This window comes from Microtus oregoni, unplaced genomic scaffold, assembly GCF_018167655.1.
Source record: "Microtus oregoni isolate MIOR12 unplaced genomic scaffold, Mior012 000013F_ref0000133, whole genome shotgun sequence".
NCBI classification, from domain to species: Eukaryota; Metazoa; Chordata; class Mammalia; order Rodentia; family Cricetidae; genus Microtus; species Microtus oregoni.
Genome location: NW_024543072.1, coordinates 5811596 through 5826847, shown reverse-complemented (window position 1 = coordinate 5826847; position 15252 = coordinate 5811596). Strand labels below are relative to the sequence as shown.

The 15252-nt window shown below is 43.5% G+C and overlaps 1 protein-coding gene across 8 annotated transcripts in view; it reads left to right on the top strand.

Moving 5' to 3' along the window:
* Positions 1–15252, top strand: part of Erc2 (ELKS/RAB6-interacting/CAST family member 2) — an 892417-nt gene that overhangs the window by 146947 nt on the left and 730218 nt on the right. For 5 of the 8 annotated variants that reach the window (XM_041662605.1, XM_041662600.1, XM_041662604.1 and 2 more), the window contains exon 3: positions 6793–7209. In XM_041662605.1, coding sequence (XP_041518539.1) covers positions 6793–7209 — 417 coding nt within the window. Of the gene's footprint in view, positions 1–6140; positions 6165–6792; positions 7210–15252 lie in introns of all 8 variants that reach the window. The other 3 variants (XM_041662602.1, XM_041662598.1, XM_041662601.1) reach the window with 1 other exon arrangement.

Below are 15252 nucleotides of genomic sequence, written 5' to 3'. Positions count from 1 at the left end.
GTGCCGACTGACTGGTGGCCCAGTCTCCTCTGACTCATCTTCCCTTTTGGATCTGAGTGTGGCTGTTACGTGCACCATGGGACAGTGCTGTCCCTTTCAGTGTAGGGATTAACAGGGTACTTGTTTTGTGTGTGAATGCTTGAGAGTGTAAAAGGAAGGGTAAGTCGTTTTACTGCTAATATACCCATTCCTCCCACTCAGCACAGCCTCCAAGTGAACGTTTGAGCAGCTCACGGGACGCCGTTCCAGGGAAGCTACATTGGGAAGCAGGCTTAACTAGTCTGGTAAAAACACAAGAACGCTTGATGTCTGGTAACTTGATAATGAAGTTTAACTGGTGTTTTCCTTCAGGCTGTGATGTCGTCAATATTGTGAGTTGAGAATTCCTTTCCGCTCAGGGCCTGTCGGGAGGAAATGGAGTCTTGCTGGCTCTTTCAAATAATACCGTGACACAGTAACTGTGAACAACGTTCCCACAATGACTTCCAATTAACAGTCGGCCAAACTGTGGCATAGAGAAAGGGCCAGGTTGGTTGGGGAAGTCATGGTAAATGGGAAAATCTCAATTTGTCTTCAACCCCACACCTTTCTCCCTTAACTGTACTTGGACAGCGTTAGACTGAGAAGAAAGGCGGGACTTCCCACCAGACCAGCTTCCTGTCTGAATGCCAGGTGTCAGCATGCTCCTACCCTAGGGTCTACATATGTCCAGTGCCTTAGTCCTGGCCTCTACCTCAACAACAGGTGGTGTTTGACAGAATGTAGGACCAGCCTTGCAGGCATATGGAGAGTATGGCCTAGTTCACACTTGCTGAAGAAGGAACATTTTATCTGAACTCAGTGATATAAGGTAGTCGTTCACCCCCCAATTTCCAGATGAGAAGTCAGACTCAGGCTAAGAAACACATTCTTTATCACACAGCTAGGATATGATCCGGCCAGGATTGGAACATGCTCCAGAATGTAGGATGCTATATGCTATATTACCTTTCTCCTCTGTGTGAGTGGGTGCCTGTGAAGCTCAGAAGAGAGTGTCTGATTCCCTGATTCCCTGATCTGGAGTTACAGACAGTTGTGAGCTGCTAGATGCAGGTGCTAGGAATGGAGCTTGTGTACTCTGGGAGAGCAGTATGTCTTCTTAGCCACGGAATCCCTCCCTCCCTTCCTCCCTCCCTCCCTTTCTCCCTCCCCCTCTCCCTCCCTCCTTCCCTCCCTTGTCTGTAGGGAGAGTGGTGGGGGACTAGCATGTGTTTTTGAAACTTCAAAGTCCATCCCCAATGGCACACTTCCTCCAACAAGGTCACATCTCCCAATCCTTCTAATCCTTTCAAATAGTGCCACTCCCTGGTTACTAAGCATTCAAATATATGACCCTAGGGGGGGCCATCCTTATTCAAATCACCACACTTTCCAAATTTACCTCTCATCTCTCCTCCAAATTTCACACCCTCAAAACAATAACTCACTGAGTCCAGTTTGTGTTGCTCATATATGCACAAATGTGGGCCACCTATTGGAGCATGACCAACCTACCAGGGGCCATATTCTTTCCTCAGCTGGGGTGGGGACTCAGGGGCTTCTCCTTCAGGTCTGCTGGAGCATTGACTGAGTTAATCTTATGCAGATGTTATGAAGACACCCACAGCTGTCAGTTCATTCATTAGTGCAGTGGCTTCTCGTGTCCAGAAGCCACTGTTTGGTTTTGGTCCTCCTGACTGGTGGCTCTTCCGGTCTTTCTGCTCCCTCTTCCATGATGTCCTTGGGGGAACAGGCCTAATCCAGATGTTCCAAGTAAGGTTCAGGGTTCCACAGACACTTGTTCTCTTATGAATTTTTGTCTTAACTACCATCTGCTGCACAGAGAAATTTTTCTGATGAGGACTGAGTGTAGTCTTGCCTTTGGCAGCTGGTACCCTCAAGCTTTTTAATTCTTCACACAACCAAGTTCCTTCCACAGATGGTCTTAGATCAACTGTCCTTGCGCTATCCTATACTGTTTAAGTACTGGGTGGGCTCAGTACTGTGGAATAAGTTATTTAGGTTATGTCACATCCTTCCAATAGGACATGCCATGGCAACCTAGGTTGTCACAGTCTAGAGTCATGCCCTTTCTGTCTGCTTTTCTAGTACCAACCACAGGATCCCTGAAGTAAAGACTTTGTCTTTGTTGGGGCACAGATGTGTTCTCTTGGGCCTGTAGCCTGTGTGCATCTGTTGTTCTCATTTGTAAATGAGGTTGACAACCTAATTTTTAAGTTCCCTGAAAGCCCTGGAAGATCCAATTCCAGGTAAGCAGGTGGGTTGCCCTCTTCAGAATGTGGGACTTTGTTGTGGCGGTCTCTGAAGTGACCTTAGCCCATCCTGACTGGTGGGGTGTGTGCTCTGTGCCTGGCACATTGAGCTTTGTAAGCAGTCACTCACTTAATCGCCATTAAGTGATTTTATTTCATTGAAGTGAATACCTTTTATCTCTACGTTATCTCTCTCACAAACATGGAACCTGAGAGGCTATTGTTGTTAGTGCAAAATTTCTTAGCAAGGGTGCTATTACATTTAAAAATTGAAATTATCATTCTTAAATATCTAACCTGAGATAAGGATATCCAGCAAATTTATGAAACTGATTGAGCTATTTTTTAATTTTATTTTTCATTACAGTGTCTGTGTACATGGTGTGTGTGGGGGCATACACACCACAGTATACCTTTGGAGGCCATAGGACATACTTCATTTTCACCTTCTACCCTTGTATGAGTTTCTGGGCTCAAGCTCAAGTTTCCAGGCTTAGGAGGCAAGAGTACGACTGAGCCGTTTTGCTGGCTCAAGCTGAGTTTCTTAAAGATTGAGTAATTAGAGATAAAAAGGAAGAGATAGAGTTGGGGGTAGGGGAGAAAGTGATATCAAAGGAGATGTCTTCCTAGTCCCTGTGTTCAAGGATATGAACGGAAAGATGATCAAGACTTAGCAGGTGTATACATTTTGCTAAGAAATCCTTTGTGCAGAAACCAGGTTATGAATGTTTAAGTTTGGACATATTAACATTAAAATAGAGCAAAAACTAAATGCAAACATAGATTTGAGACATTTAGGAAATGAGGTTTAGACTGAGTATCCCATTGTATTTGCTCATGTTGTGACTAACGGACTAACGGAAAAGTGTTTCTTAATAACATGTAAACTACAAGCTTCCTTTTAGCTACCGTTCTACAAAATATAGCATGGATAGGATGGCTAATTCTAAATTGTGAGAATTGCTCCAGCTGATATACATGCCCACCGGTCTGCTGTAACCACCCCACTCGGTTCTTAGCGCGTTCTAAAGGACTTGCTCCACTTCTAAGCCCACTTGCAATTATGGTTCGGGCAGGGATGCGGAGGCCAGAGGGGCTAGATAAGTGTCTGGCTATGCCTCTTGTCAAGCTGAATGAGCTGGAACAACTTGCTTAATTTGTGTCTACATTCTCATACTGCACGTGGAGATCGTAACAGTGTGTACCCTCTCTGGGCTGTTAGGAAAGTTGGCTAGAGCTTGGAGCCATATGTGGCAGATGTAAGTCCTGTCCAGGTTTTCAGTGTGATTGTTTCTTAGTAGGTTTGCTTTCTCTTTTGCTCTGAACTTTTCCATGGGCTCTTCAGTTTGCAACTTTATGCTATGGGGAGACTCTCATTTTTCCTTGAAGTCACCACACATGGGTGGGATCTACATAGCCCTTCCCATGGTGATAGCTTCTCTGTGAGTCTCGCTACCCAGCTGTGACTTTCTGTCATGACTCTCATGACACAGTGTCTCTTCTGTGGCTTTACTTCTTAACCTGCGGACAGGACCTATGAACATGAGCTACTTTCTCTTCCTCTTGTTTTATATTTTATGAGTCTGAGAGATAGAAGATAAATGTATACTGAATGGATAAATGGCGCTCCTCTTCTTCCCTTAAACTGTGCACCTGTGTTATTCCAGGAAGAAGATAGGCATTAGACCGAGCCCTACTGTTTAGATATGAGAACAGAGGTCCAGGGTGATAGACAACTTGTCCACTCAGGGACAGTTCTTTTCCTGTTATCTTGCCAGTGTTGGCACGTGTGATCAGAGCATTGGTGCAAATTTGTTTTGGAACCTCCTTCTGACTTGAAGAAACATGATTTTTGGTTGCTCTCAGGAAAGACAATTTCCATTCTCATCAACTTGATTCATCGCATTTGTCTCCAAATTAACTTGCATCAACTCGGAAACCCACACCACTGTCAAAGGACAAAGACATGCTAGGGGAAAGCACATTTAAGTAGTCAGAAGACCGTAGCTAAAGCACACCCCAAAGCAGGCCCAAAGTTGCTCCAGTGCAATGTTTGATTGGTTTAGACGTGGGGTCTTGGTGGAGAAAGATCATATGGCCCTGTGCTTTTAGTTTATACTTTCTGCGACAGCTTTATTGAGGTAAAAATGATTTATCTTACAGTTTACACCCCGTGAGTACAAATTGTCAGTTCTCATATATTCACAGAGCCGTGCAGCTAACACCACCACCTAGCCTGAGAAAGTGTTTATCACACTGGAAGAAACATCGTAGAGGTCCGTAGTTATACTGTCTTCTTTTCTGTAATCAATCTGCCATGAATTTGCTTATCTGATTTGTGTAAGTGAAATCGCGCTGTTTTTGGTCTTTTGTGACTGACTTCTTTTGTGCTGACATAATATTTTTCAGGGTCACCCTTTAGTTATAGCACCCCATTTTCTATCTAAATAATATTTAATTGCCTGGATACATCACATATGTGCACTGATTAATTGTTAGACACATGGATTATTTGTACTTTTTGGCCAATGTCAACAATGCTGCTATAAATGCCTGTATATAAACAAGCCGATTAAATAGATAAATAAAATTTAGTATATCTCTATAATGGAATAAAATTCAGTTATAGGATGCAATGGGATGTTGATACTTGCTAAAACAAGTACTAAACTCCGAATGCATATGAAACCAAAGAAGCCACTTACTGCATGATTTCACTGATAAGAAATGTCTTTCATAGGCAAAGTTTTAGAGGCAGAAAGATTATTGGCTCCCAGGGCTTTGGTCTTGGGAAGGAAATGGGAAGTCGATTGCTAAAAGGTACAGCGTTCCTTTCTGTGCTGAGAAATAAGATAAAAACAGTGTTGATGGTTACACAGCTTTGTGAATAAAGGACCCTGAAACTTACATTTGTAAGATTGTGTTGTATCATGAAGTAATCAGTAATCTATGTCAATATGTAGCATTCAGTATCCCACAAAGCTAAGAAGAACACCCCTCAAGGAACTTCTCATTCCCGAGTGTGCAGACGAAGTGTGACATTCTAGAGTGTAATCCAGCAGTGTGCAACACTGGGCTAGTTTCTGGGTGAAGCCACATTCAGAAAGATCTCAGCACCTCTGGGTATCAGCCACAGGACTTCAAACAGATTTCAAATGTTGACTGTTCCAATATTTATATAGCTCAGATGTAGTATTATCTGTGCCTTACAACACCATGAGTCCCTGTGGGCGGGAGCCCTGTCTTACGTCCAGCTTGACTCCTCTGCTTAGTGTTGCGGTCTGGTTCGTAGTCCGTGAATGAATGAGTAACTGCTATTTTTGAAGCTTCCTGGTATGTCCCTGGGCAAAAACCGTCTTCAGGTTTGTGGCTGCCGCCTCTGAGCAGTCTGAGGTTGGTCTGGAAAGGAAGACGTGGATTCACCAGCTGACTTCATTCAAGGGTTTCTTTTTGCCAATGTTAACTATTTTCTCTGGTGCTTTCCACTGTGGTGGCAGGAAACAATGTTTTGGGTACTCTATAGATTTCCTCTTTGGTAAGATAGCCAAAAATTGTGGGTGGGTCAGAGACAGAGGGGGAAACAAAAGGCTATTGAAATAAGCCTCGATTGGCTTCTCGTTCTTTCTTTCATTTTGTTTTTTTGCATTGATCCAGCTTCAATGCTCTGAATTGTGTGTAGCTTATGGGTGTTGGCGTAATGAGAATTTTTTTTTCCTTTTTCTTTTTGTTCTTTTGTGAAGGTAGTCTATGTTGATTAAGTTCTTTTAGTTGAATATCCTTTGCTTGCACTGGACTTTTCTTTATGTTGATTTTTTGCTTCGTTTTTTTTTCATTTCCCATGCTGTTCAGTTATTGGATGCCAGAAGAACCAAGGTTTGTCCACTCTTTGCAGCTTGTTTGTTTTGCGCTGCATAGCTTCACCTCCTCGTGTGTTTGAATGTGCTGTCTGTGTCTCCATTTAGTCCCTTTTGCTTGCAGAGGCAGTAATCCTGTTTACTAAACCTGTTCGCAGCTTTATTTGTAAAAAATAAAGTCCTTGTTTGCGTCTACCCGTATTGGATCCTATGATTTTCATTTTTAAATGGCTATGCATTTATCATGGGAAATGATGGATTGAGAACATCTTAGGAAACAAGGAATACTGAGTCTGGAGTGTTGTGGGCCCAAGAAGATGTGTTTCATGAAAACCTCCCCCTAACTCTTGCCCTTCCTAATTTAAACCCCGTAGATGTATGATTTCCCACGTGGTCGACACTAATATACCGTTTCTGTGTGTGTGTACATTTCTCTCCTCCTAAGACATTCAGAAAGCATCACTGAATTAATTACCCTCTCCATGTGCTGTTCCATGCTTCTGAAGTCACCGTGGAGGACTTCATACCTGGCCCCTGGACCTCATGATTAACATTCCATCTTCATGGTGTGGTAGTGGCAGATAGCACAATGACCTGTGTATTGACTTTCCTCCTTTCTCCTCTCCTGCTCCATCTTTCTCCTGTAGCATCTGCAGTTGACCATCCAGGCCCTTCAGGATGAGCTGCGGACCCAGAGAGACCTCAACCACCTCCTGCAGCAAGAGAGTGGCAACCGAGGGGCGGAGCACTTCACCATCGAGCTGACGGAGGAGAACTTCCGCAGGCTCCAAGCTGAGCACGACAGACAGGCCAAGGAGCTGTTCCTTCTGCGGAAGACACTGGAGGAAATGGAATTGAGAATTGAAACACAGAAGCAGACTCTCAATGCCCGAGATGAGTCCATTAAAAAGCTGCTGGAGATGCTGCAGAGTAAAGGGTTACCATCCAAAAGCCTCGAGGATGACAGTGAGCGCACGCGGCGGATGGCAGAGGCCGAGTCTCAGGTCAGCCACTTGGAGGTGATTTTAGACCAGAAGGAGAAGGAAAACATCCATCTGAGAGAGGTAAGGGCATCCATCAGTCAGCCCCCAACCCAACCCCCAACACCAGAGCCTTGTTTTCGGTGCTAAATCTGTTGTTAAGCTGTTTCATCAGTTGGAAAACGCCTGTAGTCTCAACCTCATTCCCCTGTCATCGGCTCCCTACTCTGCTCTGCCCATGGCTGTTAAAGTGGAATTGGGTGTGCACTTCCTTCTGCACACCTTGCACACATCTGGTTGCCCGTCAAGCTTGTGCAGCACACAGTAACTCTAAGTTGCTTTCTGGTCAGTTTTCCACAGGTGGCTATGGTTTTGGGAGCTTTAGGGACAGGTCTGGTTAAGTTTGGTTGTTGGTCAAATATCTCTCTAAAGAAACAAACCAAATAGGCATTTTCATAACTGAATCGGCGACAGAGTTTATGGAAAGCAGAAGACGTGTGTGCTTTTGAAAAGAATGGTAAAATGTACAGAGCGACTCTGACCATTTAGGTTTAAGATAATCCTCGTCTGCGTTTACATTTGTCTAGAACAGACTGTTCCAGGGTTTCTGAGTATGTGTTCCGTCCTTAGTGTATTAAATCATTTGAAGTCATCCGGAGGCAGTTTCTCTGGCTGGCCACCACCGCTGAATGTCGAGATGCTCAGATATCTGAGAATTTATGGTTAGTTAAAGCTTAGAAAAAAATGTGTGTGTCGGCCAGGGTTTGGAATGGCCAGCACAGTTTTCTTGCTACTGTGGTAGAGATGTATCTAAAAGAATCATGTAGGCAAAACTGCTAAAGGGAGACACATACCGCATAGCAAATTGCAGGCCTTAGATACGTTTTCAAAATGCATATTTGTGTTTTGATATTTGACAGTGCTAAATACTAATTTCACAGTAGCCTAGATTTCTTGGTATTGAATACCTGTTGAGGTGGGCCGCTGCCCTGAGAGTCCCTTGTTTGCTGTTAAGAAAACGTGGCTTCCTTGCTAAGATTTGCTAAGATACCAATACTCCCATAAGGTTTCCCTCATATTGTTTGTATGTGCTTGGAATATTATTTTAGCAGACTTTGGTATTTTCAAATCTAATGTCCTTTACTCTTAATCTCACTTGTTTTATTTTCATGAGGTCTTAGCTGCATATTTTGGAAACCACATGGCTTGGTTTTATATTAAGATACTTAAAGAGGTGTTTTGTTGGCCCGCTCTATCCATCTGAATTCCAAGAGTGTGAACGTGGTGGGCAGATTTCTAAAGTGATTTCTAGTGGTCCTTACAACTTGGAATTCACGCTCTAGTGTAATTACATTCTCTCGAGGACCGGATGTAGAGACTTGCATCTAAAAGAAATAGTACGGCAGAAGCAATGGATGTTGATGCCACGTCCAAGTGATGTTACAGAAGAGCTTCTACCTTGTTGCCTTCATAGTGTTTTGGTAAAGCAAGCTGCTGTGTAGAAAGGTTGGATGGTAAGAACAGGAGGGCAACCTTCAGCCAGCATCCAGTGAGGCGAGGAGGTTTGCAGCATGTAAGCCAGCAATGAAACCTACCGGCAGCCACAACTGAGCATTAGATGAGGTAATGAGTGTTAACCTAGGCCAGAGCTGCAGCCTTGGGAGACATAGGGAAGCAAAGGACCCAGCTAAGCTGGGCTTGGTCCCTTGACCCATGGCGGGGGAGGTAATGAACATGTGTTTTTTGAGCTGATTAATTTGGGGGTCATCTGTTATGCAACAGTGTGCCACTAATACACAGAGCAGCAACTCCCCCCCCCACACCCCTGTTCCTCCTTTGTGATTCTCCAGTCTAGTCTAAAGAAGAAGAACAACAAACATCATGGCTTGCATGGAGAGCGTTAGATTTTGAAATGTTACTTATGCTGTCTCAGAATTATGGTAGTAGAGCATCTCTCTCTGCTTTAGTTTGGGACCAAGGAATGGTGTTATATATTAGCCAGAGTGGGATGCCAGAGAAACCACCGGTCTAAGCGCACACGTACATACACCCCCTCTCCATGCTGGCTTCTTGTGGTCAGGGTGGAGCCGCTCCTTTTCTGCTTTCGATTTTGCTTCTAAGTAGTGCTTACTCGATGCTGTCTTGGTTCATTTGTGTGGTCATTTCCATTTAAAAGAATGGAAACGCAATTCATATTTTTCTGAAATGGATTGGTTCTCACAGAGGTCTTCTGTGGGTGCAGATTGTGTTCAGAGCCTTAACATCACTTTGAGAGGTGTTACAGAAAGGGCGGCCTGCACTCTCAACCAGTTGTATCGATCATCAAACCAGCCAGCTGACTGTCCTAATCTTGGCTCATCAAGAACAGACAATATCTAAAAAGTATGCCTATGTTAAAAATATACATCTTAAATTTGGACTCAGTGAACATAGTTTAGAGGTTTAAAAGACCTTCTTTCCTAAGAGAAGACTGTAGTAGCTTGTGAGGTCCTTGGTTTAATTTTTAGGAATTTGGGGAGTCTGCTCTTAAGTCATTGGTGACTTGAAATTGGTCATGGTTGGGCTAGTTCCACCTCAGAAACGGACACATGCATCCTTAGTCGATCACACAGAACTGTTACTCCTCTTCCAAGTGGACTGATGAAGCAGGCAATGAAGAGATCAGTGTGGGAATCAGCGGAGTGGGACCTCCAGCCAGCATATGGTGAGGACTAGCAGGCCTCCTCCCCTTCTCAAGAGCCATTCCTGAAGCCGTTCACCAGCTGAGGAAAGAGCAGGGCATACTTGCTAACCATGTCAGCAAGAAGGGCATGTCAGAGTCGGAATGTTAAACACTGGAAGAACTCTGACTTTAATGTCATCATCGATTCATAGTTCAAATGTTTCAGCAGTATCTGCGTGGTTGTCATTTGTAGATGCTGTGTGCTGAGTCCCTGAAGTCTGGAGACTCCTCGTTCATTTGGCGGTTCGCTTATTCAGTAGTTAGGAGGAATCATTTGTTCGTGTGTTTGGAACAGGGTCTAGTTAGTACTCCAGATTGGCTTTGAATTTGCTAGATAGCCTAGGCTGGCCTCAAGCTTGTCACCTTCCCTCCTTAGCCTCTGGAGTCCTGCACTATAGGTGTGTGCCCCTCACTGCATACGTTTTTATTGAGTATCTATTGAAAGTGTGGGATGGTAACTGATAGTTGGACTTGATTTCTATTGTGAGAAGTAGGTGGGCACACAGAGGAGTGTTATGAAAAAGGGAGGGAGGCATAAAGCCCCAGGTGAGGCTAATTTCCAGCTTGGTGGCTAGGAAAGGTGCCTTGCTGAGGCCTCTCTATGATCATGATCTGAGCCCAGTGACCAAAGGAGCCAGCCAGGGAAGGACCTCAGAAGATGGTTTTCCTCACCTTCTAGGAGATAGGCGCTACTATTTGTCCTTCTTGCCTGGGGGACCTGAAGGACAAAGGGCATCAAGAAGCTTGCTACTGTTGCATAGGCAGCAAATGGTAGAGATGTTTTTTGAACCATGTTGACTTAGTCTCAGCTCTGATTTCATTATGTCCCTTTTTTTAGGAACATCTTTGCTGGAGTGCTCTGGACAGAACAGACATTTTGTGAGAAAAGAAAAAGGTCACTTCTAGACAGAGGACTTAAGAAAGGCGGGGAATCTCAAAATATGTGACTCACTTTTACTGTACTGGCGTTCTTTGTAAGATGCTTTGGAAAAATGGTAATGCTAGAGAATTATGTTTCTGACCCATAAAACATTCAACACACAAATAGTTGTTTTCCAACCAAAAGTCTGGGTCATTTCCTTCATTAATTATCCTTTAAGGCCGATTTCATTGTAAGCTGTTTCCATGTTCTCCACTGCGGCTTAAAATGCACTTCTGTCACAGTGTTTTCAATGTTAGTAGAACAATATGTCTGACAGCTTTTGTTATTAAACTAGTAAGACTAACTCAGCATGATAATAGAAACGGCCTGACCTCTGCTAATTAAAATGAATTTAAACCAGGATTTAAAGTGTTCTTGAGGTTTTAACTTCGGTGTGTTCCTGATTTCTTTTTCATGACGTGCAGTTCAGTCAAGTTAGAGCTGTGGTACAATGCTGGCGGAGTGGAGTGCTAGCAGCTTCATGATTCATATTCAGGCAGAGGCTGGACCTCACAGATCTCCCATCGCTAGGCCCCTTACAGCCCATTGTTTCAGGCACTCTGGAGTTGGCAGGAATTGCACACGAGGCAGAGTGGCTTACTTTAGTGTCCGCTTGTTTTCCTGTGGCCTGGAACAGGCTGAGAGTCAAACCGCTCTCGTGGAGCAGGAGACAGCAGCAACAGCAGCAACAACAACAAAATGAGTGTGGTGACCTCGGCTTATGCGAAACGCTCAAATCAGTGCCAGGAGCGACCACTGACATGTGAGGGGCCGGCCGAGACTCAGTATTACTCACCACGTCATCCTTGCTTTGCCACACAGGCCGATTAGATAAGACAGGGTTTGATGGCTTACCTTGTACTCTAGCCTTTTCTGAAAATGTGCTTTTCTGTGTAAACGATCCAGAATACCCTCGATCTCACTGAAGAGAGAAAGTCCATAATGCGCTATTCTCACATTTGTTAGACTTACACTGAAGGAGTCTTGGAGCAGAACCAGAGGTCTTCGTGGACTTGCCTTACTCTCAGGCGGTGGGTGCGAAGGGTTTATCTTGTGCTGCCATGGTTATTGATGTTTTATGCTAATTTCTTGGGGTCAGCTAGCTTTACTTCAGTAGTAGAAGCCAAAGAACCCTCAAGCCACTGGGGCTTCTAACAGCCCAAGGTCAGCATAATTCAGGACACAGCGTCTGAATTCATCTTCTGTTCTGTGAGGAGGCAGTGAGAAGTAGATAATGTGAATTCCTGATCAATGTGTTTATCTATCTAGAATGTTCTGAGGCTAATGGAAGATCCACCAAGGCCAAGGTTGTCACCTTGAGCTTTATGTCTTTGCTGATGGATCAAACCTCCTTTATCAGATTTCTGTTCAGATTTCTACATGATGCTTCAGTCAGCCCCTGCCCTGTCAAAACCACGTGGCCTCATTTTCTTTAACATGCCTGTCCTTAGTTCTGCTGACTGCACTACAATTTTGCTGATGTAGACATATCTAATTCAGACTCTACATATTCAGTCATTCTATTTCTATTCACAAGGCTTATCACAGAAAATATTCTGAACACACAGACTTAGCATTTATATGTGCAGGGTCTTTTTATAAGATTTCTTTCCCCCATATATTATAAAAATGAACCATTATTCCCAGTTTAATATAATGTCTTAAAAAAAGAACCCGATTAGTACTCTATGAGTATTCTCATATCCCAAATATTTGCCTGTATATGTTCAGCAAATATTTTAATTAGTGGAAATTATTTAAAACACTTAGAGAATTTTTCAGTAGTTTATTTTGGGTACATAATATATTGGTGTGCAAGATACTATGAGAGTATCTGGGGCAGGGCATAGCGCAAGCTCAAGCAAGTGCATGCAAGCTCACAATGCATAAGCAAAACTGGACAAAACAACCTGCCAGCGAACCAAAAGCACAGTATCTAATGACACAAACTTCTAGCTAATCAGAACACTCCAGCAGTGACTACCAGTTTCAAAAGGACCAACTGAAAACGTTTCTACAGCAGCTTAATATCCCTAACTCCATAAAAACCCTGGCCCTTTTACAATAAAGAGTCTTCACATTGGAATCTTTCAGAGTCATTGCCTCCTCATCTTCTCACCTCTTGCCCCCAGGAAATGGGGATTGCACAAAAGGCAGCAGCAGCAAGCCCACAATAACTACAAGTATCCATGTCAGCTTTGTGATTAAAAAATAGATCCCACGTACTAATGCTTACTTTGTGCGCCCTGTGCTATGTGGCACTGTTACCGTCCTTGTTATATAGAGTGAGTAGTGAGTCCCCAAATGACATGCAGCTATGTCGGAGCTGGGGCAGCTCAGTCTGGCTCAAACCTTGGACCACTGCTTGGGGTGTTCCCTGGGAGGACATGGAGTAACGGTTAGATGTTGTGCAGTTTAAAGGGAGTAGAGCTGGTGACTGGCTTCACACGTGGCAGGCTGATCCTCAAGAGATGGGAGTCTTACCAGAAATTCTGGGTAGTCCCACCAAAGTCACTGCACTGGGGAAACTGGAGTCTTCTCTTGGAGTCCATAGTCTCATTGATAAAATAATTTAAGAACTGATTCTCCTTGGACTTCCCACAGGTCAGGGAACCCTGATTGCTCTTCGAGCTGATGAGGGAGAGGGACTTGATCGGGGGAGGGGGAGGGAAATGGGAGGCGGTGGCGGGGAGGAGGCAGAAATCCTTAACAAATAAATAAATTTAAAAAAAAAAGAACTGATTCTCAAGGAAGCTCAAAGACAGTTTTATTTATTTATTTATTTATCTTTTTTTTTTTATTGAGCTATATATTCCCCCTCCCTTCCTCTCCCCTCCCCTTCTACTCTCTCCCACAGGCCCCATGTTCCAAATTTACTCAGGAGATCTTGTCTTTTTCTGCTTCCCATGTAGATTAGATACACGTATGTCTCTCTTAGGGTCCTCTATGTTGTCTAGGTTCTCTGGGATTGTGATTTTTAGGCTGGTTTTTCTTTGCCTTATGTCTAAAAGCCACTTATGGGTGAGTACATATGATATTTGTCTTTCTGGGTCTGGGTTACCTCACTCAATATGATGTTTTCTAGATTCATCCATTTGCCTGCAAATTTCAAGATGTCATTAATTTTTCTGCTGTGTATTACTCCATTGTGTAAATGTACCATATTTTCCTTATCAAGGGACATTTCCTTGATCAAGGAACATTTAGGTTGTTTCCAGGTTCTGGCTATGACAAACAATGCTGCTATGAACATAGTTGAGCACATTTTCTTGTGGTGATTAAGTATCCTTTGGGTATATACGCAAAAGTGGTATTGCTGGCTCTTGAGGTAGGTGGTTTCCTAATTTTCTGAGAAATTGTCACACTGATTTCCATAGCAAGTGTACCAGTTTGCACTCCAACCAGCAATGCAGGAGTGTTCCCTTTACCCCACATTCTCTCCAGCAGAAGGTGTTGTTTTTTTTTTTTTTTTTCGAGACAGGGTTTCTCTGTGGTTTTGGAGCCTGTCCTGGAACTAGCTCTTGTAGACCAGGCTGGTCTCGAACTCACAGAGATCCGCCTGCCTCTGCCTCCCGAGTGCTGGGATTAAAGGCGTGCGCCACCACCGCCCGGCTCTCTCCAGCAGAAGTTGTCATCATTGTTTTTGATCTTGGCCATTCTTACAGGTGTAAGATGGAATCTCAGAGTTGTTTTGATTTGTATTTCTCTGACGGCTAAGGATGTTGAGCATTTCCTTAAGTGTCTTTCAGTCATTTTAGATTCCTCTGTTGAGAATTCTCTGTTTAGTTCTGTACCCATTTTTTTTATTGTATTATTTGTTTTTTGATGACCAATTTCTTGAGTTCTTTGTATATTTTGGAAATCAGCCCTCTGTCTGATGTGGGGTTGGTGAAGATCTTTTCCCATTCTGTAGGCTGTTGTTTTGTCTTGTTGACTGTGTCCTTTGCTTTACAGAAACTTTTCAGTTTCAGGAGGTCCCATTTATTGTTTCTCTCAGTGTCTGTGCTGCTGGGGTTACATTTGGGAAGTGGTCTTCTGTGCCAATGTGTTCAAATGTACTTCCCACTTTCTTGTCTATGAGGTTCACTGTGGCTGGCTTTATGTTGAGGTCTTTGATCCATTTGGACTTGAGTTTTGTGCATGGGGATCGATATGGATCTATCTTCATTCTTCTACATGTTGACATCCAGTTATGCCAGCACCATTTGTTGAATATGAGTTCTTTTTCCCATTTTATATTTTTTGCTTTTTTTTGATCAAAAATCAGGTGTTTGTAGATGTGTGGATTGATATCCAGGTCTTTGATTCAGTCCCAACGGTCATCCTGTCTATTTTTATGCCAATACCAGGCTGTTTTCCGTACTCTAGCTCTGTAGTAGAGTTTAAAGTCATGGATTGAAACTCCAGAAGTTTCAAAGACAGTTTTATTAGAATTGAAAAGAAAACTCCAGGGCAGAGAAGTTGCAGTCTTGGGAACTCAGCT